At 39.1% G+C, this 22532-nt stretch overlaps 1 protein-coding gene and 1 long non-coding RNA gene across 2 annotated transcripts; both read right to left on the minus strand.

The window, feature by feature from the left end:
• Positions 1–12130: 12130 nt before the first annotated feature.
• LOC149990547 (uncharacterized) lies at positions 12131–16857 on the minus strand. The gene is made up of 3 exons (XR_016508587.1): positions 16550–16857; positions 12744–12839; positions 12131–12214 (listed from the first exon to the last, which is right to left on the minus strand). It is a non-coding gene; the product is annotated as an uncharacterized LOC149990547 (long non-coding RNA).
• NAP1L2 (nucleosome assembly protein 1 like 2) lies at positions 14379–16551 on the minus strand. Its single transcript, XM_090264644.1, has one exon. It carries the CDS (start codon positions 16471–16473, stop codon positions 15085–15087), a length of 1389 nt encoding a protein of 462 aa, XP_090120770.1. The 5' UTR covers positions 16474–16551; the 3' UTR covers positions 14379–15084.
• Positions 16858–22532: the final 5675 nt, after the last annotated feature.

Genomic DNA, 22532 nt, shown 5'->3' on the forward strand with positions numbered 1-22532 from the left:
CCATGGGCCTAGGCAGGAGCACCTAGCGAGAGCATAGTCAGTAGAAAGTGCAGGGCTATTCCCTGAGACAGGACAATAATTGGAAGTTGGGTCGACAATGACGAACCATCAGAAGACATTGAGAAGGACTGGGCAGTTGAACAGACCGAACTCAAACATGACTTCTCTCCAAGGCTTGCGTGGTCCCACCTCAATGTCCTCACTCAGTCTTGCTTCCGCTGCTCCTGGCTGCATGTGCATGGAAGTGGTTTAAAACGGGACAAGAAAGACTTTGTGTGTTAGGGTTTGGACTTCTCTTTCTGTTCATTTTTCAGTGGTGCTTTAAAAAAGGATAGGTTCAGTTACTGAGACACTCAAAGAGTGTTTGGAGCTGGCACTCCTCTTCCATTTCATATGGCCCACCTCCTTCTTCCTACCAGGAGGGAGAAATAGAAAGGCATGGGGATGCCATTCAGAGAGCAGGGGAAATGAGTACAAAATAGTGGAAGAAGGTAGGGGCTGGGGGGTACCCGTGGGGGGAGGGACCGGTCAACTCCATATGCAAAAATGAATCAAAACACTGAAAAGGGGGGTCTGCATGAAGAAGACGCTTTCCATGAATTTCCCAATTGACATAGTTGTAGGAAGCATGCTCAGAGGAATAGAGATTAAAAGTTTAGCTGTCGTTTGGAGTCGGGAGATTGTTATTTCACATCGTGCCCACAGATTCTCCGAAAAGAAAATCACGGAATACAGGCCAACGAAAAAGCAGCCTTAGGCATTTATTTAGGAAGAATGGGGAAGGTGCTTGGGTGTACTTCTGTTACTTAGCAAATGATAACAATAATTATTAAATTGTCTTGAATAAATGCAACACATTTAGCAAGTGGTCCTTTGAAGACAGATATGTGGGGCAGAGGAATGGGGACTGGGCCTGTAGACGTGAGAGCTCAGGACATCAGGACATACGCATGAGCATGCTTATCACAGGATTCATACTGGACCAACTAGGACACAGAGCAAGCACTCAGCAGTTGGGGGATCAATGGAGAAATTTGTAGTGCAGCCATTTCATGGGTTATTATACAACCATTACAAGTATGAATTATGTCTATATGGGTTGATTTAGGGGGGAGGCCAAATATGCTATTATTGAGAACAGCAGATTGCAGAGAAGGAAACAGTATAAAGTTCTACTTTGGGGGTGTGGTGGGAAATGTTATGAGGTTGTGATCTCATACTTTTTTGTGTGCCTGTTTGGTACCTCCACCTGGCTGTCTCTGGCATCCATCCTTAAATGGCAAAATTGGAATCCCTGAGCTTCTTTCACCTCCTGCCCTCTACTCCCCCTTACTTTGTTCCTCCCAGAGAAGTCTTCCCTTCTCAATGAATAGCATCACCATCTTTCCGGGTATTCCAGGGAAATAAAAATGGAGGGGCACCCTTGTTTCCTTCCTGCCACATTCCCACATCTTCCTCTGACCACTATCTCACCTTTGAGTAACACTTATCCCCTCCACCTCCACAGGAGTCCACTGTTATGCCTCTCGTGCGTTCCTGCCATAGCCCACTTTAACCAAACCCCTTTCCTTCTCCCGCCAGTAGCCAAATTGCCTTTCTGAAAAATGAATGGTTCTTTTTGCTTCCCTTACACAATACACAAGTTTACTTCGAGTACAGTGCACACTCCTCAACGTGGCTTAATTATAATGAACTGTATGACTTAGCCCTTGCCAACCTTGCTATTGTCAGCTTGTATATCCTGGTCATTGTGGGCCTTCTCTGAACACTCTGAATACTCCAGGATCCAAGTTTAAGCCTTCCTGTGGTCTTTCACCAACTGGAAACTGTCTTTCTCCATCTTTTTAAATTCACAGACAGATTTTAAAGCATACTGAACATAACAGTGAGTCACAGAACACAAACTCCAGTACACATCACTCAAAATGACCAAAAAATAACATTTTTCCTGTTTTTTTTTCTGATGTTTAGATATTTATGGCAATAAAACAATACAAAATACAGCTGCCATCCCCATTAGAGCCCTCCCCAATCCCATTCCCTTCTCTTCTCCCCAATTTATAGGGCACACACCTAGGGTATTTCTAGGTGTGATTGAGGGCAGGAGACAAGCAAGACCTTGGTTGTCTATCTAACTCCTTTTTCTCTGTCTCTTTCCCCTCACTCCTTCCTTGAGGTCGAGAATTTCTTTGGTCTTGCTACTCGACTCTTAGAAGCAGATAGGATCCATACAAGGAAACATAATTGGTGATATTTGTGCTTAGGATGGGTGTGAGAAATGAAGATGCTATTCTCCCAGTAGCCCTTACACATGCCTACGTTTCTGGGCCTAAATTCTTCAAAGAAGATGGACCTTGGAGTTAAATGGCTAAGTAGATAGAATTCCAGAGCAGAACACTTAACCACTCTGAACCTCAGGGTGTGCTTTGAGTTTGAACTTTAAAAACCTTATTAAGGTTCTTAGGAATTTTCTTTTATAATTAAATTGATTGGGGTGACATGGTTGATAAGGTTATATAGGTTTCAAGCACACACTTCTATCAGACATCATCTGTATATAGTAATGAACCCACCACCCAAAGTCAAAACTTCTTCCGTCACAAATTCTTTTAATTAATTAATTGTTTGTTTGTTTGTTTGTTTTTAGAGAGAGGAGAAAGGAGAAAGAGAGGGAGAGAAACATCACTGTGTGGTTACCTCTCACTCGCACCCCCAACTGGGGACCTGACGTGAAACCTAGTCATGTGCCCTGACTGAGAATCGAACCAGTGACACTTGGCTCGCAGGCCGACGCTCAATCCACTGAGCCACAGCAGCTAGGGCCTTCCATCACAAGATCTTAATAAAACATAAAGGGGGTCAAATATAAGAAATTTTCTTTATAACAAGTACTTTGCCCCAACCCTGCTTAGGAACCAGTAAGAAAGGACTGTCTTGACTGACGGTTTATACATGACATTTCAGATATTTTTCTCTCTGAGAACCAATTATCCTTCAACTTATGCTTAAAATTTTTAGTAGCACCCTTATTTGTCATAACCTTAGGCAAATTACAGACATGATCTTATAAAAATATGCCTACAGATATACCTCAGGCTATGACTTAGCTGTGATTACCTTGGTTAAATTGCTTTACCTTTTTTGTTTGTTTCCTTAGCTTTGGAATCCTCATCTATATAAAGCAATATTTGTAAAAATGAAAAGAAGTGAGAATGTATGGTAAATGTTTTGCACAGTGCCTGGCATACATTCAGTACCCAACACAAGAGAGTCCTTATTTATATTATTTCCCTCTGTCCTGAGGATACCCTTGTTTGGCTGGTTTTTGAAGGCCCAGCCTCTTTATTATCTGGTGCCCAAGGAAGCTGGGCATTTTCTTGCTAACCATGAGCAAAGTGTCAGTTTACTTTTGGGAGGATCAGGGAGTCCAACCTCCTGGGTTACATCCCAGCCTGCACTCACTTAATTTATACCATCATTTAGCTTTTCTTTGGTTCTCTTGATCCTAGAACATTTGTATGATCTACTTATTTATTTTCCCTGAGGTCCAAGTGTTACTAAACAGCAAGTGGGGTCCTGTTGTCCACCACCACCCTCTCAGCAAAATTCCAGAAGCAGAGGCTTGGTGAAAAAGGAAAGTCTTTATTCAAAAGCTGCATAATGTTGGAACAACTGCTTTCCATATGCATTAGTCATTGAAGCCTATCAGTTAAGGCTAAAATCTTTAACTCTTTAATTACAGCTTAATCACTTAAGGCTATCAATTAAGGCTAAAGTCTTTAACGCCTAAATTCCCCCATCATTCCCCTGCTAGTTTTTAATGACCTTATTTCTATAGGATTAGTTTACAAACTAAAACAACGTAATATACAAAAGCTATACAATTTTGAAAGAATGGCAGGCTTTTGCTTCAGAGCCCATCCCCTCTAGAACACCCAAAGAAGAATAACTCTGCCACCCTCTGCCAGGCCAATGCAATCCTGGGCTGCACCTGGAGTTCTTTCTACCATCCAAAATACCATCTGCTGGTAGCTGCAACACAGTCATCCAGGTATCTTCAAGGAAGAGAGCCTGAGAGTCAGTCTCTGCCCTCTTTTTATTTTAAATCTTCTGGCCCATAATTCCTTGCACTCTGGAGGCATTCAGCTTCTTAACCAATCCCATCCTAAAGTGTTTACCATTGACTTAGGCAATCTCCTTCTACAGCCCCTCCCTACTCCTCCCCAGTGATCTGATTAGATCTCTCTGTATCACAAGGATCTTGCAAATCAACAGTTGAAAGCATGCCATTTTCTGTACTCAAGAAAACCACCCAGCAGTTTTCAAGATGGTGGTGGAGTAGGTGGATCTTGTGTTTACCTCTTCTCGGAACCCAAATGGAAATTCAACTAAATCCAAGTGGAAAATACCCTGACAAAGTGAAGACTGGCTGAAGAAAAGATACAAAACCAAGGAGCTGTAAAAGAAGCCATGTTGAGACTGGTAGGAAGGGCAGAGAAGTGAAAAACGTTGGCCCTGTTCCGCTGGAGGTATATTTCAGCTGCAGGAGGTTCCCTCGGAGAGACACAGGGTCTAAATTCCAGGAGGGGCTCCCGAGGCCAGAGTATCAGAGCTGGGAAGAGATGCTCACATAGAATAGGGGGATGAAAATCTGGGGTGGGGGTGGAAGGAGGGTGGTTTCCTGCTCGCCAAAAACAGGCGGAATCCATTGGAGGCACGACACACTCTTAAAGGGACAACATGCAAAACTGCATTCACAGCCACTCACCCTGGGTTCAACAGAGAAAGGGCAGTGCAACCTGGAGTCTCATGAAGAACGTCTAGAGTTTGTGGCTCTGAGGAGAGGCATGGAGTAGGGGGAACAACTGCCTGGATTCCAGTGCTAAGTTGGTCTCAGACACAGGCAGTACAGATGTTTTTCTGGGCAGAGAAATGCCCTCCAAGTGGCCTGGAGAAAAGCAATTACCCTACCCTTAAAAATTCTTCACACCCTGCCCTTAGGAATTTCACATGCTTCATCCATAGGAATTTCTGTAGCCTCACTCAAGGAGCTAGTGGCATAGTCCATGGCAAGGTGTAACAGTCTGGGCAAACTGAGAGGGGATTAGTGATAGTTATAGGGAGGGGTCATTCTCCCCAATTTGCCATGAACCTGACTGGTGCTATCCCTCTCACAGGAGATACCATAGAAACACTGTCCTGGTTTCCAGCAGATCCAACCTCTGAGTTCCAGAGATTCCACTCACCTGAATACTAGAGGTTAGGCCCTGTCAAAGTCAGGGCAAAGCCTAGGACAGACTCTGGTTCTGTGTCAGGCGCCACACCCACCCATCTTCCCTGAAGCCTGAACAGCATCACCCCCTCACCAAAGACCTATTAGCTCCATCCTTTTGATTCTGCCAGAGGCTCTCTCAGTGACTAAGCCTAGCAGGCAGCTGGCGGGTCTATGAAATCAGAGAGGGGCAGAATCCAGGGTGCCGTGGGACTTTGCGGGCCCAACCCTGGGCCCAGTGGTGATAAAAGCTGGTGTTGGAAAGCAGCCTGGTCCTTCCCAGGTGCAGCCAGGTCCAGCAGAGGCAGCCACAAACTGTGGATTACTTGTAGCTTCAAGCAGTTTTCCAAGGGCAAGGCACAAACAAGCAACTGTCATTGGTCTGAGCTAGACTCTCTCCCTAGGGACACAGAACAAATGTGTCAGTGGCAAATACCAGACAACAACAGAGCAGAACCCAACAAACTTCAAAAACAGCATATCAAAAGGGAGATCACAGAAGGCAACAAATTGTGCAGAAAGGAAATCCGTTTTTCCCTTTTAAATTTTTTTTGCTTTTTATTTTTATTTTTTGCTTCTTTCTTTTCCAGTTTTATATCTTTTTTCATTTCCTTTATTTTTCTTTTCTTCTTATTTTTTATTTCCTATTTCTTTTCTTATTTATTTTTTGTTTTTATTTCTGATTTTCTTATTCCCTTTTTATTTTTATTTCTTTTCCTATTTTTTATTTTTATATATGTTTTATATACTATTTTTTATAGTTTTCTTTCTTAGATCAGCACCCACACAGCAGCTTGCATGCAGTAACCTCACAGTCAGTCAGCCTAAGCATTAATCCCATGCAGAAATAGGAAAACAGGAATCAAGGCTCAATTATAATAAGAAGGCCCACAAAACACAAACAAGGGATATTCACCAAGAGTTCACACCACTGGGTTCCACAAGATACCTACTACATAAAGCCACCCCATGAAGACTGGGAGTCATAGCAGATCTATCTAATACATAGAAACAAACACAAAGAGACAGCCAATATGGGGAGACAAAGAAACAGGCCACAAATAAAAGCAAATGAGAAATCTCCAGAAACAGAGCTAAATGAAATGGAAGTAAACAATTTATTGAACATAGAGTTCAAAGAAATGGTTATAAAGGTGCTCAAAGAACTTACTGAGAACTACAACAGCTAAAAAAAAACAAACCATAGAAACAATGAAAAAGAACGAGTTGCAAATGAAGAATAGCATGTCTGACAACGAGAACACATTGGAAGAAATAAAAAGTAGGCTGGATGAAGCAAATGATCGTATCAGAGGTTTTGAAGACAAGAAACACCCAATAAGAGTAGCATAAAAAAAGTGTTTAAAAATTAGGATAGTTTAAGGGAACTCTGGAACACTGTGAAATATAACAATATTCATATCATAAGGGTACCAGAAGAAGAAGAAAGTGAGTAAGGGATAGAGAACTTGTTTGAAGATATAATGGCAGAAAATTTCCTTAATCAGGTGAAGGAAAAAGTCGCAGATATTCAAGTGGCACAGAGAGTCCCAATCAAGATGAACCCAAAGAGACCCACACCAAGCAAGACACATCATAATTAAAATGTCAAAGTTCAAAGATGAAGAGGGAATCTTGAAGGCAGCCAGGGAGAAACAGTTATTTGCCTAAAAGGGAATTCCCATAATGCTGTCAGATGATCTCTAAACAGAAACACTTCAGACCATGAGGGGATTGGCATGATATATTCAAAATAATGAAAAGCAGGGACCTGAAATCAAGACTACTCTATCCAGCAAGATTGTTTATAATTCAAGGTGAAATAAAAAGCTTCTCAAACAACAACAAAAAAAGGATAAAGGAGTTCATTGCCACCAAACCACTATTGCAAGAAATATTAAAGGGTCTCCTTTGAGAAGAAGAAACAGAGAGAGAGGGGAATATAAACATAAAGGAAAATGGCAATAAATAAGTACCTAACAATAATAACCTTACATGTAAATGGATTAGGTGATCTAATCAAAAGACATGGGATAGTTGGATTGAAAAAACATGACCCATATATATGCTGTCTATAAGAGACCAAGCTCAGAACAAAAGGTTTAATTGAGGCTTAAATTAAGGGATGGAAAAAAACATTCCATGCAAATGGAAATTAAAAAAGAGCTGGGGTAGCAATACTTGTATCTGACAAAAATAAGATTCAAAACAAAGGATACAAAGAAGGGCACTACATAATACTAAAAGAATCAATCCTACAAGAAAATACAGCCCTGTAAACATATATGAACCCAACACAGGAGTACCTGAATATATAAAGAAAATCTTGGTGGACTTTAAGGAAGAAATTGACAGCAATACACTCATAGTAGGGGATTTTAACACCCCACTATCATCAATGGGTAGACCTTCAAGAAAAAAATCAACAAGGAAATAGTTACATTAAAAGACACACTAGAATGGATTTAATTGATATTTACAGAAAGCTTTATCACAAAGCAGCAGAATATATATTTTTCTCCAGTGCACATAGACCATTCTCAAAGATAGACCATGTGTTAGGACACAAAATAAATGTTAACAAAATCAAGAATACTGAAATCATATCAAGTATTTCCTTGGATCACAATGGCATGAAACTAGAAATCAATATCAATAAAAAACACAGAAGAATTCAAATGCATGGAAGCTAAATAACATGTTATTAAACAATTAATGGATTATGAGATCAAGGAAGAAACCAAAAATTACCATGCAACAAATAAAAATGAACACTCAGTAACCAAAAATCTATGGAATACAATGAAAGCAGTACTGAGAAAGAAGTTCATAGCACTCCAGACCTACTTCAAGAAACAAGAAAAACTCAAGTAAACAGCCTAATGCTACACATAAAAGAACAAGAAAAAAATAACAAAGCCCAGAGTAAGTAGATAGAAATAAGCAATAAAGATTATAGTAAAAATAAATCATATTAAGACTAAAAAAGCAATACAAAAGATCAACAAAACCAAAGTTGGTTCTTCGAAAAAATAAACAAGATTACAAACCTTTAACCAGACTCATCAAGAAAAAAAGAGAGAGGACCAAATAAATAAAATGGGAAATGAAAAGGGAGAAGTAACAACTAACACCACAGAAATACTATTGTAAGTAAATACTACGAACAAACATAGGCCATTAAATTGGGCAACCTGTGTAAAAGAGATGAATTCCTAGAGATATACAATCTTATAAAAGTGAATCAGAAAGAATCAAAAAACTAAATAGAAGTCAAAGCAGCAATTTAAAAAATAGCAACAAACAGAAATCCCAGCCCAAATGGCTTCACAGGGGCATTTTACCAATCATTCAAAGAACTAACACTTATCCTTCTCAAAGTATTCCAAAAAATTCAAGAGGAGGAAAGATTTCCAAGCTCTTTTTATGAGGCCAGAATAATCCTAATTCCAATACCAGATAAAGACGCTACAAAGAAAGAAAATTATAGCGAATATCCCTGATGAACATAAGTGTTACAATCCTTAACACAATATTAGCAAATCAGATGCAGTAACACAATGAAAAGATCATGCACCATGATCAAGTGCGATTTATTCTGGGGATGCAAGTTTGGTACTTTATTCAAAAATTTAAAAATGTGACACAACACATTAAAAAATGAAGGCTAAAAATCATATTATCATATCAATAGATACAGAAAAAGCACCAATAAAATTCAGCCCACATTTACAATAAAAAGTCACAGCAAAGTGGGAATAGAGGAATTATACCTCAACATAATAAAGGTCCTATATGAAAAACACACAGCTAACACCATACTCAATAGACAAAAACTAAAAACATTTACCTTAACAACAGAAAGAAGACAGGGATGTTTGCTTCCACCACTCTTATTCAACATAGTACTGGAAATTTCATTCACAGCAATCAGACAAGAAGAAGAAATAGGGGAAAGGAGCATAAAATGGAGAGAAAATAGCCTCTTCAACAAATAGTGCTGGGAGAACTGAACAGGGACATGCAAAAAAAAAAAAAAAAAAAAAGATGAAACTATACCACCAACTTACACCACACACCAGAATAAACTCAAGATGGATCAAAGACCTAAATGTAAGCCATGACACCATAAAAGTCCTAGAGGAAAACATTGGCAAGAAAATCTCAGATATCCCATGTAGCAATATTTTCGTCCATATATCTCCTAGAGCAAAGGAAATAAAAGAAAGATTAAACAAATGGGGACTACATCAAACTAAAGAGTTCCTGCTCAGCAAAAGAAAACATCAGAAAATGAAAAGGGAAAAAACCATATGGAAAAACATATTTGCCAATGATATCTCAGACAAGGGATTGATCTCCAAAATATTATAAAGAACTTATATGTCTCAACACCAAGAATACAGACAACCCAATGAAAAAATGGGCAAAGGACCTGAACAAACACTTCTCCAAAGAGGACATACAGAGGGTCCATAGGCATATGAAAGAATACTCAACATCACTAGCCATCAGAGAGATGCAAATTAAAACCACAATGAGATGCCACCTCAAACCAGTTAGATTGGCCATCATTAACAAATCAACAAACAAGTGCTGGAGAGGATGTGGAGAAAAGGTAACCCTAGTCCACTCTTGTTGGGAGTGCAAGCTGGTGCAGCCACTGTGGAAAACAGTATGGAATTTCTTCAAAAAACTAAAAATGGAACTGCTTCTTGATCCAGCAATTCCACTGCCAGGATTATACCTGAAGAACCCTGAAACATCAATTCAAAAGAACCTCTGCACCCCTATGTTCATAGCAGCGCTATTCACAATAGCCAAGTGCTGGAAATAGCTTAAGTGCCCATCTGTAGATGACTGTATTAAAAACTGTGGTACATTTACACGATGGAATATTATGCAACAGAAATAAAGAAGGAACTCCTACCATTTGCGACAACATGGATGGAACTGGAGAGTATTATGCTTGGCAAAATAAGCCAGGCAGTGAAAGACAAATATCATATGATATCACCTAACACAGGGCACTAATTTTAACAACACAAATAAATGAGCAAAATAGAACAAGAGGCAACTAAACAAGGAACAGACTGACAGTGACCAGGAGGGAGGGGGGAGGGGAGAAGTGGGGAAAGAAGAAGAAGGGTCTAGTCAAGGAAATAGTATAAATGACCCATGGATATGGACAACAGGGTAATGGGGTGGGTGGGGATGGACTGTGGGAGAAGGGGTGGGCAGTGGGGGGAGATCAATGGGGGGAAAAGTGAGACAACTGTAAGAGAAAAAATTAATAAATAAATTTAAATAAATAAATAAATGGTATCTAAATTGGAAAGGAGTGGGTAAAACTGTCATTATTTGCAGAAGACATAATATTGTATATAGAAAATCCTAAAAGCTCCACCAAAACACTACTAGAATTGAAATAATTTCAGTAAAATAGCAGTATACAAAATCTATACTCAGAAATCAATGGCATTTTAATACACCAATAATGAATTCTCCCAAAGAGAAATTAAGACAACAATCTTATTTACTATTGCAACAACAAAAAAAATAAGGTACCTAGGTATAAATTTATCCAAGCAAATAATAAAACTCTGCTAGGAAAATTATAAGATACCGAAGAAAGAAATTGAGGAAGATACAAGTGGCAGCATATATTATGTTCATGAATAGAAAAAATTAACATCATTAAAATGTCCATACTGCCCAACACAGTCTGTAGATTCAACACAATTTTTATTTAGAAACCAATGGCAGATCTCACAGATTTAAACAAATATTTCAAAATTTTTAATGCCACCACAAAGACCTTGAATAGCCTCAGCAATCTTGAGAAAAAAAGAACAAAGTTGTAGGGATCATAATACCATGTAAAAACTATAGTAAAAAACCATTGTAATAAAAACAGCCTGGCATAAGAACAGACATATAGATCAGTGGAACAGAACAGAGAGGCAGAAATAAACCCACACCTTTATGGTCAATTAATATTTGACAAAGGAGGCAAAAACATACAATAGAGTAAAAACAGTCTCTTTAGCAAATGATTTTGGGAAAATTGGACTGATACATGCAAAAAAATGAAAATAGACCACCAACTTACACCATACATAACAATAAACTCAAAATGGATAAAAGACTTAAATATAAGTTGTGATGCCATAAAAATCCTAGAAAACATAGGCAGTAAAATCTCAGACATCTCACATTAGCTATATTTTTGCCACCATATTTCCTAGGGCAAGGGAAACAAGGGAAAAAATAAACAAATGGGACTACATCAAACTAAAAAAGCTTCTGCACAGCAAAAGAATGCATCAACAAAATGTGATGGGAACGCACTGTATGGGAGAACATAGTTGTCAATGAAACATCTGATAAGAGGTTAATTTCCAAAATATATGAAGAACTTATACAACACAATGCCAGAAAGACAAACTACCCAATTAAAAAATGGGCAAAGGACCTGAATAGGCACTTCTCCAAAGAGGACATACAGATGGCCAATAGACATATGAAAAAATGCTCAACATCACTAACCATCACAGATATGCAAATTAAAACTACAATGAGATATTACTCCATACCCACCAAAATGACTATATTAATAAATCAACAAACAACAAGTGCTGGTGAGGATGTGGAGAAAAGGGAACCCTAATGCACCGTTGGTGGAAATGCAGACTGGTGCAGTCACTGTGGAAACAGTATGGTGTTTCCTAAAAAAACTAAAACTGAAACTGCCGTTTGACCCAACAATCCCACTTACAAGAATATAGTCTAAGAATCTTGAAACACCAATCAGAATATATGCACCCCTATGTTCATTGCAATGATATTTACAATAGCCAAGATCTGGAAACAGCCCAAGTGCCCATCAGTTGAGTGGATAAAAAATCTTTGGTACACTTTACACGGTGGAATACTACACGGCTTTAAAAAAAAAAAAAAAAAGAAGGAACTCTTACCCTTTGAAACAGCATGGATGGACCTGGATAGTACTATGCTAAGTGAAATAAGCCAGTCAGAGAAATAGAAATACCATATGATCTCATTCATATGGGGAATCTAATAAATGAAATAAACTGATGAACAATATAAAACCAGAAGCATGGATAAATGGAACAATCTGACATATCTCAGAGAGGAGGTAGGGACTGGAAGAGATTAGTCAAAGAACATGGAAGAGATTAGCCAAAGAACATATATGCATATATGCATAGCCCATGGACACAGACAACAATGTGGTGAAGGCTGGGGTGATGCAGGGGCTGGATGGAAGAGGACAAAAATGGGAGGAAATCAGTAATATTCATGACAGTGTCAACAATAAAAAAATTAAAATATAAATAACTTCTCTGTTAGATTAAAAAGTACAAACTGGTAGTTACAAAATACTCATGGGGATGTAAAAATTCAACATAGGGAATATAGTCAATAATATCATAATAACTGTTCTGACCAGTGTGTCTCAGTTGGTTGGACGTCATCTTGCAAAGCGGAAGTTTGTTGGTTGATTCCAGGTCAGGGCACATGCCTCAGTTGGGGTTTTGTCCCCCTGTCGGGGTGCATATGAGAGGCAACCAATCAATGTTTCTCTCTGACATTGATGTTTCTCTCTTTCTCCCTTCTTTCCCTTCTTTAAAAAATAAATAAAATTTAATAATAATAATAATGATAATAATATTGTCATAGCCCTGGCTGGTTTGGCTCAGTGGATTGAGCGTCGGCCTGCGAGCTAAGTGTCGCTGGTTCGATCTTCCAGTCAGGGCACATCAGAGAAGGAAAACTCTGACTCCAAAAAACCTCCGCTGCCTTGCGGCATACCTCTTCAGGGGAAAAGCTAAGGGAGTGAACCCCGACAGAAAATCCGGAGCCGGAGACCCTAAGGCGGTTTGACGTTGTAGTCAACACCGGCAACTTCTGCGGCGCACCTGAAGCCAAGCTGTATTGACTCCGTCTTTCCCTTGGACCCTTCAGCTGCGAAGAGAGGGGGGGTCTGCTGCATGGGCAACAGCAGACCCTCCATATCACCCTGCCCAGGCTCTGTAGCTTCAGCTTCACTGGAGAGGACACTCCAGCGTCATCGCAAGATGTCGATTCAACACGGGAGGAGACAGATACCGTGTCACTCCCGAGTCGGACTGCACAACCATTCTCGGCGGTGCAGATAGACTCTGAAGAAGCTACACCACAGTCTCTCGAGACGGACGGCTGCCGACGACGACAACGAATATTGTCATAACTATGTATAGTGCCAGGTGGGTACTGAAAATATCTGAGGACCTCTTTGTAAAGCATGTGATTGCCTAACCACTATGCTGTACAGTGGAAACTGATATAACATTGAATGTCAACTGCACTTGACAAATTTTAAAAAGAAAAATAACCACAAGTGTGTATATGTACCCATGCACAAAGATGTTCCCTGTTGTCCCAGAGGGATAGATGTGACTTTCACAGAGTCTGCCGAAGGAGAAAGCCAGATTTCTGGGTTTTTTACACCTGATGACAGCAAAGTCAGCTCTGAAACAAAATCAGCTCTCTGATCAACCACATTCCATTGACCCCAGTCAGTGTACACTCCCTCGCCCCAAGCCAAAAGCAATATAAGACCCTATGCATCCAGATAACATGGTAAATAAATCTGAAATACAGACTAACACATGGGACCTAGTTATTTCTACAGAGTGTCTAAATTACTAAATAGCAATAAGTTTACTGAATTAGTTAAATTTGAGACTTTCGTTTTCCTACAATTCTGGATGATAGAGGTGGACTCAGGATTAAGACTAGATCAGTTATAAACAATAAAGTATAGTGTTAGTAAATTTGAATGTGTATGTACACACAGAAAAATAACAGTAAAAATAAGTAAAGATCGTAACAGGGCTTATCTTTGAGGAGTGGGAGTATGCATTTTAATTTTAATTTATGTATTTTTTTGTATTTTCTAAATGTCCTCCAATGAATGTAATACTTTTATAATCAGAAAAAAATATCATTTTAAAAACATAAAACATTAAATTTTTTATTCATTCTATTTTGCAGTTAAAGAACATGAAATATCTTTCCAAAGTGGTAATCACTTTCAATGAATGATTGAATGTACTATAGGAAAAGAAAAATTACACACTGTAATTATAGTTTACACAATTACAAAGAACAATATGTGGCAATCTTTTGAAAATACTGTGATTGACACTTCACTGATAAACAATAACCTCAATATGACTAAGTTTCATTTATTATGATCACATAACACAAGAGCCTATGAACAAGCTGTTATTAACAATAAAGTTGGTTTTGCCTGAAATTCTTAACCATATGCGGGATTCTTCTTAAGCATTCAAGTTTTAAATTCTATTGCATTTTTATTGCAAAATGAAACAGGTACAACAAAATTAAATCCACTAGCTAAAGGACTGAGAAAACAATAATACATAAACAACAACAGCAGCAGCAGCAAAAAAACCTTGGGTGAGTTCTCTTAGATTTCCTTTCCTAATAGATATTTATCTCATTTAGCAGTCTGGGTATTATTCATTGCCACAGATTAAGTTACATGAGAAAAGGACTTCATAAGATTAAAGTACACCACATTATATTAATATCTTAAATCATTTACCAACTCTACATTTCTTGAAAGCATTCTACTACTAAAGTGAAAAGTCAAAATTATTTGAACATCTTTTATATTTATGAGACGTATGCTTTAACTAACACTAAGAAAAATTCAGAACACAAGACTAATTAACTTCTTTTATTTTAAATAACTATATCTAAGGCTGTTAGACTATGCCTTAGCGATCAAGGTCTTCTACCATTGCCTCAAGATTTTTGCAACAGGTTTTAACTTCCTCAATTGCAGCCATCCAATTATCATAAATAATTTTGTCATAAATTGCATCATTAACTTCCCTAACTACCTCCTCCTGCTGAGATTCAAGTGCATCACCTGAGAAAAATAATACTGATCTTGGGATTATGTAAGTACGTAAATTGTGACCAAGTAAAAAATCATCATTTCCATCCTTTCCATTTGAGCTGATTCCATAAGGAGTAAAGAAATGGAAGAATGAATCCTTGGGGAAATTTTCAATGACAGTTCGGACTGTTCCCCAGATCCGATGTTTCTGCTTCTTCTTGATGGTTTTCAAAGTGACATTCTTTCCTTCATTCCAATCTATCTCACAGCCTGTGCAATACTCAATCGCAGTTCCCCTATAGGGATGGGGATCATAATATGCTAGCCTTGACTTGAGCACATAGGTCTTTGTCAACAGTGCATTTTTAAAATATTCATTGGGTTTGAAGTGAAACTCTAGTGTGAAACTGAGAGGCTCACCAGGATCTGAAATCTTCACTTTAATATCTGTCAGGAGCTTCAGAATAGGCTCATCACATTTCTTAATCAAAGGTGTGACTGTGTCAATGTTTTTTAAGACAGTCAGCCAAAAATCAGGAATTCCTTTAGGATCTTCTTTATGATCTTCCCCAGTAGCCCCGATGTCATCCTCCTCCTCCTCATCATGATCGTCGTCATCCTCCTCCTCCTCAACAGAGTAATCATAATAATCTTCCTCATAACCGTCATCCTCATCCATGTACTCATGTACCAGACCCTCTTCATTACCACACATTTCTTCCTCATCATACATCTCCTCATCATAGTCCTCAGAGTCTGATTTATATTCACATTCCTCTTCTGTAGGTTCATAGATTGCATTGATGATCTGACGTCTTTTTTCCAACAAGGGCTGATACATTTCAGCAAACTTTCTCTCAATTCCATGAAATTCCCTCAGGAATTTGGATTCTAGATTTGCCACTCTAGTTTGAAGCTTTTTGAGGGCTAACACACGGTACTTAACTTTCACAGGTAGGCTTTCAACGAAGTCTGTATCTAAAAGATAACCGATAACTCCTTTTGGACGGTCTGGGTCTGAGTTCTCATCAGTATCTTCACCTTTTACCCTGCCTTCCCCAGACCCAGCAGCATCTTCACATTTTCCCCCTTCTTCCCCAGGCCAAGAGGCGGCTTCTTCACTGAGCTCCCCGTCATCTCCAGACCGAGCTACGGCATTTTCACCACTCTCCAGCTGTATCCCTGGCCTCTCCACCATCACCTTATTACCAGCCTCTTCTTGCCTGGATTCTAAAAATTCCTTGTGGTCGGCTGACTTGGACATTTTTCAAAGAACCGTACACGCCTAATGTGGCTACCTCCGAAATCAGGAGATCGGACCTCCGCAGGGAAAGACTCACCGAATATCAGAAGCGGCGGTACCTGTGGTGGAGGTTGAAATAGAGGTAGCGGCTGGTCTGTGAAAGCGGTGGTTGAGACTGCTGCCTGATGAAGGCGGTGCTGAAGCTGTGAGAAGCGGAGAGTCAGCGATGGCCTGGGCTGGGGTGCAGAGGATCGTGATGGGCTCTGTGACACGTCCTGCAGGAGAGGGCCAAAGACTGCAGAGAGCTGCAGTGGGTGGACCTCTGCAAACAAGCAGCGGGTTCCAATATAAAAAAAAATGGTGCTGCAGTATGATAACGCAGCTATCTCTCGGCTAGATTTTGTTGGTGCCAAGAGTTTACTACTGCGTCACTCCCTCCCACCCCTACGATTCTGCTCTAATCTCATTTGCTGGGATGTAGTAATTGACAAACCCGGAGCCAATAAATTATTAGATCTTTCAAGTTTCCAACTCCACTCACCTTCCCAGAATATGGCTGATTCATTCACTTCCCCCTTATCCTCCATCAGCCCCCACCCCGAGTTTTCTGGAAACCCATATTTTATTAGTTTATCCTTTCAATTTTCAACTGGTATTATATTTTTATAATTTCAAAAGAGCTAAAAGAAAATTGTAACTAAAATGTTGGACAAGGGGAGAGGACAAGGCATCCACTCACCCTAACTCTGTCCCATTGATTTTAGCCTTGGGCTCTGGGAAAAGGAGCAGTAGGTGGTGGAGGAGCTTACAAGGAGAGGCTAAAAGGAAAAAAGTAAACAATTAGCAATGCTGGTCTCAGGGTGGTGTAACTGCCAGTGATTTAAATATCCTATATTCTATTTTTCTGTATTTTTCACAAGCTCTATGATAAGTGAGCAATAATTTAGAATAGGAAATTCTTGAAACATTTCTCTGGGTTGGTGGCTAGTTGGGGGGTAGATGGGGATTAGGGTGAAAGAGGTTCTTTGATTAAGAATCAAAGTGCTGTATCAAACTGTATGACAAGTGAACACAATAAAGAAGTAAACAATAAAAATAAACATACATTTAAAAATTTAAAAAGTGAAGACTATAAACCAGTTGCCTGGCTTATTAGTAATCCAGTACTAATACTGACTTGACACTTACTCTTGCTTGTTGCTGGCTTTAAAGCTCTAGGGAATTTTTTAAAGAAAGGCTCAAATATAAAGTAATGCTTTTTTAAAAAAATAACATTTGCTTAACACTTCTGAGTTATTGAAAATAATATAAATGTCAGCATTAAAGGCATGGTTAAATATATGATACAGTATTCCTAAGATGAAATACTTTTCAGTCATAACAAAATTCCCTCTGGGTAGGAATCATTGGTGATGTTTATTTTTCCCACATTACAAATGCTGATTATTGATTAATGGAACAATTTTTAATATTTTAACTATTTTTCATATGTAAACAACCTATATTGTGTAACAATAGCAGGGATTAATCCCGTTTTGATATTATTGTATATCTTTACAGATTGTTTTATTTTGTAGCTAAATTTTCCATTTTAACTTATTTTGTCTTTGTATTAAAAAGAACATTGAATTGCAAGCTTTAATTTTCAGGCCTATATATCATTCTGGTAGTCCCATAATTGAGTCCCCTGCATTCCAAGTTTTATTCTTCTGGTTCTGTAGTTGCAATATTCCTTGTAATTTTATGACAAAAAATACAATATATGCTCATTCTTTTTAATTTGGAAAATGAGAACATTTTTAGAGTATAACAGAAATCAGTAGCAATCTCACTACCTTGAGAGAACCAATGTATATTTTGGTCCTCTTAGTCTAACTTGTTTATAAATGTGCTGTGTTTAGGCTGGAATTTTTAAAAATAAAATTGGATAGACTCTTCTATAAACTTTTTTCTCTCATGAATGTATTCCAGTGTCCTTAAATATTTTCCAAGAATGTAATTTTAAAAGAAAATCCGTTTTTTAAGATTTTATTTATTTATTTGTAGAGAGAAGGGAAGGGAAGGAGAAAGAAAGAGAGGGAGAGAAACATCAGTTGTTGCCTCTTGCATGAACCCCAACCAAGGGACCAGACGCACAACCCAGGCATGTGCCCTGACATGGAATAGAACTGTTAGCCTTTAGGTTTGTGGAACAACACTCAACACACTGAGTCACATCAGTCAGGGCTTTAGTAAAATGGTTATCTTTGCCTTCAGCAAGCCCTGTCCTTCGTTTCTGTGCATCTGGGTTAATACACCTTTGAAATGCCTCCTTTCTAATGCCTCAGAAGCAAACCACACTGAAGAAAGCATTAATCTTGTCAAGTATCATGTAATTCATCCATAGCCTTGCTTTATCCCCCTTTGCTATAATCTCCCTTATGTTCCATCCTTAATTCCAAATGTGTAAAAGAAGCTTCAAACTGCCATTGTAAGAAGCACTTTTCTCAGTCTGTTGCAATCTTGTTTCCAGGTGTATCTTCTAGTTGACTCAAATCAAAAAAATTTTTAACTTATGTACAACAAAATTCTGTATAGATTTGGATGTTCTTACATTGATATTTACTTGGCATAGTATGGTTGGATTCTGAAGAAGCCCACCGAGGACCACCCATGGATCCAGACGCAGTGCTAGGTACAAGCAGGGGCACATTGTGCTCCAACGGCTCCCTGCTTTGCACCAAGTGAACTTGGATTAGTCTTTTCTTGGAATCACAAACATACCTGCATTAGGTAGTGGTTCCTGGCTTTATCTGAGTTGTTTTTATGTGGCTACTTTAAATTTTTTTAATTGCTTCAAAACCCACATTAAAATTAAAGTGGAAAATCTTGCCAACAAGTCCCACAACAAACTTTCTTTAGTACTCCGGCAATTTTTATATACAATTTGTCTGGAGCCTCAATTTGTATCTGCAGAAATGGGAAAATCTAACTAAAAGTGATATCAGTTTAAGATAGCTGAAAAGGGGCTCTTTTGATATCTCTAAATAAAATATTTGGTCCATTCAATTGAAAGAAGCAGACTCTAAAATCAAACTGAATAAATGGCATGCTTACCTTGACTGGAAAAGAGAAGCTTCTAAAAGGAGCACAGATAAATGTTCTTCTCTTTGGGAAGTTAATAAGAAACTTTTAGAGACTGTCTCTGGATTAAAGAAGGCTTCTGAAACTTCTCAATGCCAACACCCACTTTCCCCTTACTCTAATCGCTCTACTACTTTCTGAGCACCATTTTCCAGGCTTTTCCTTTTTCATCCTCCTACTCTTCTATCCTCTATACCTCCTCTACCATCATCTTCTACTGAATTAGAGGAAACTAAGAATAGAAAGCCAGACCAGGATAGGCGAGAAAAACAAAAACAAAAACAGAAATTCTATCAGCTTTCTTTAGAGAAAAGCCAGTCTCAGAAGGAGAGCAACTAGTAATTTTACAGTAGAATGAGCAGCCAGAAGGGAAACAAAGGCAGGGCCCTCACCATTGCAATCTAACAAAGAACTTAATATAGAAGTCTCAAAGCAAAGGAAGACATGTCTCCCCATTGACCAGTAGTCCTGAGCCTGGTCCAATAAGGCTGCCAGGCATTTTTAACAACACAGGTAAACTATGATAGTGCAGGAGGAGGGAGCCCTTGAAAGTCTGTGTGTACCATTTCCACTAGCTGGGAAAAGGAGAACCTTGAGATTGTGTATTCATCCCAAGGGCTGGAAGGGCAGAGAGGTAGACTGAAGTGCCCAAACAAAAGCCCCTAAAACAACTTTGGTTAACTGTCTGTTTCCCATCTTATATGTAGAATGAACAAATAGTCTGGAGCAAGATAAAGATTCAGGCTAACAGAGCCCCACTCATACCCACTTATACCTATGTTTGGGTAGTCCCATCTCCCCGGGAAAGCTGGCACCACCTCTACCTGTCAATTAGTATGTAACTCCTTCACCCCCATCCTACCAATTATATAAGTCCTCAGAACAAAGGACTCGCTCACTTCTCTTAGCCTTTTTGCCACAAGGCCAGTGGCAGGTCCTGGACTCCCAGCCTCTGGCCAGAGAGCCTCTGGCTACTCCCTCTTCTATTGGCCCTCAGGCCATCTGGGCTCTGGCCAAATTGGTGCTGGTCACCCGGTCTTTGGCCACTCTTGCTTTTGCTACCCTTGCATTAGCCACCCTTGCTTTTGCTCTCCCATTCACTAATAAATTTTGCATGCATGTTAATAGGCTTGCTGATCTGTAATTCTTTACTGCATCGGTGATAAGAACCAGAGTTTCTCTGGTAACAGTAATAACTTACTACCCTTGGACTAAAGCAAAATTAAGAAATCTAACTAAAGATTTTTTCCTGATCCTCCCCAGGACCCTGTTGGATTTGCAAAGCAATGTGATTTAATTGTTAGAATATATGATCTTGGCTACTCTGACCTGTTCCAATAAATACACCTATTGGTTTCTTAGAGAAAAGCAGCAGAATGGCTAAATAAGATCTGCTCAAAAACTCCTACAGAGAATTTTTTTAAACAAAGAGAAACAAACCTGCAAAATACAAGGAATTAGCCCACTGGCTTCACCAAAAACCTGATGAACCTGTATTTGATTTCTTTGAATATTTTGAAAAAACTTTCAAACAATATTCAGGATTTTCTCCAGACAGTTTTAAGAAACATCAAGTAATCCAGTGCTAAATTTGGCACATCTGGAAAGATTAGATAATGAGCTCATTAAACAACTTGAATTAAATTGGCTGACCACAAATTCTGATAAGCCAGCAACTATGGCTGTTCAATTTTTAAAAATCATTCAAAAGGAACAAAAAGATAAAGCTACAAAATTATGAATTTACAGATCCAGCAACTAAACAATAAAATCAGATCTCCCCAAAGGCCTATTTGACAAAGAGAAAGGAGGATTTGCTTCTACTATAGAAAACTAGGTCATATTAAGGATTGTAGAAAAAATCGGCAAAGGACCTTCTCCAAGGAAAACAGACACTTCTCCAAGGAGGGCATACAGAGGGTCCATAGGCATATGAAAGGATGCTCAACATCACTAGCCATCAGAGAGATGCAAGTTAAAACCACAATGAGATACCACGTCACATGGGTCAGAATTGCCATCATTAACAAATCAACAAATAACAAGTACTGGTGAGGATGTGGTGAAAAGGGAACCCTAGTGCACTGTTGGTGGGGATGCAGACTGGTGCAGCCACTATGGAAAACAGTATGGAATTTCCTCAAAAAACTAAAGATGGAACTGCCTTCTAATCCAGCGATTCCACTGCTGGGACTATACCTGAAGAATCCTGAAACACCAATTCAGAAGTACCTATGCACCCCTATGTTCATAGCAGCACTGTTTACAATAGCCAAGTGCAGGAAACAGCCTAAGTGCCCATCAGTAGATGAGTGAATCAAAAAACTGTGGTACATTTACACAATGGAATACTCTGCAGCAGAAAGAAAGAACTCCTACCTTTTGCGACATCACGGATGGAACTGGAAACTATTATCATTAGTGAAATAAGCCAGGTAGTGAAAGACAAATACCATATGATCTCACTTAATACAGGAACCTAATGAACAAATCAAACGAACGACCAAAATAGAACCAGAGGCATGGAAACAAGGAACAGACACTGACATTGACTAGCAGGGATTGGGGAGAGGAAAAAGGAGGGAAAGAAGGGGAAGGGTCTAGTCAGGGAACTAGTATAAATGACCCATGGACATGACCAACAGGGTGGGAACTGACTGTGGGAGAGGGGGGAGGTGGGCGGGGCAGGGGAGGTCAATGAGGGGAAAATGGGACAACTGTAACAGAACAACAATAAAAAAGAAAAAGAAAAAGAAAAGGAGCCCTGGCTGCTGTTTTATAAGTTTAAGATGGTAATTATAATCCCCAAGATAAAAAACTAAGAAAATAACTACAAATATACAAAAAAAGGAAATGAGCTGCTGTGGCTCAGTGGATTGAGCGTTGGCCTGCGAGCCAAGAGTCGCTGGTTCGATTCCCAGTCAGGGCACATTACTAGATTGCACGTCAGGTCCCCA

The sequence above is a fragment of the Furipterus horrens genome, unplaced genomic scaffold (genome assembly GCF_987537825.1).
Source record: "Furipterus horrens unplaced genomic scaffold, mFurHor1.1.pri manual_scaffold_17, whole genome shotgun sequence".
In the NCBI taxonomy this organism is placed as follows: domain Eukaryota; kingdom Metazoa; phylum Chordata; class Mammalia; order Chiroptera; family Furipteridae; genus Furipterus; species Furipterus horrens.

Bases quoted from the DNA above. Each gene is read 5' to 3' on its own strand.
- NAP1L2 (XM_090264644.1), bottom strand. From the start codon at position 16,473: ATGTCCAAGTCAGCCGACCACAAGGAATTTTTAGAATCCAGGCAAGAA.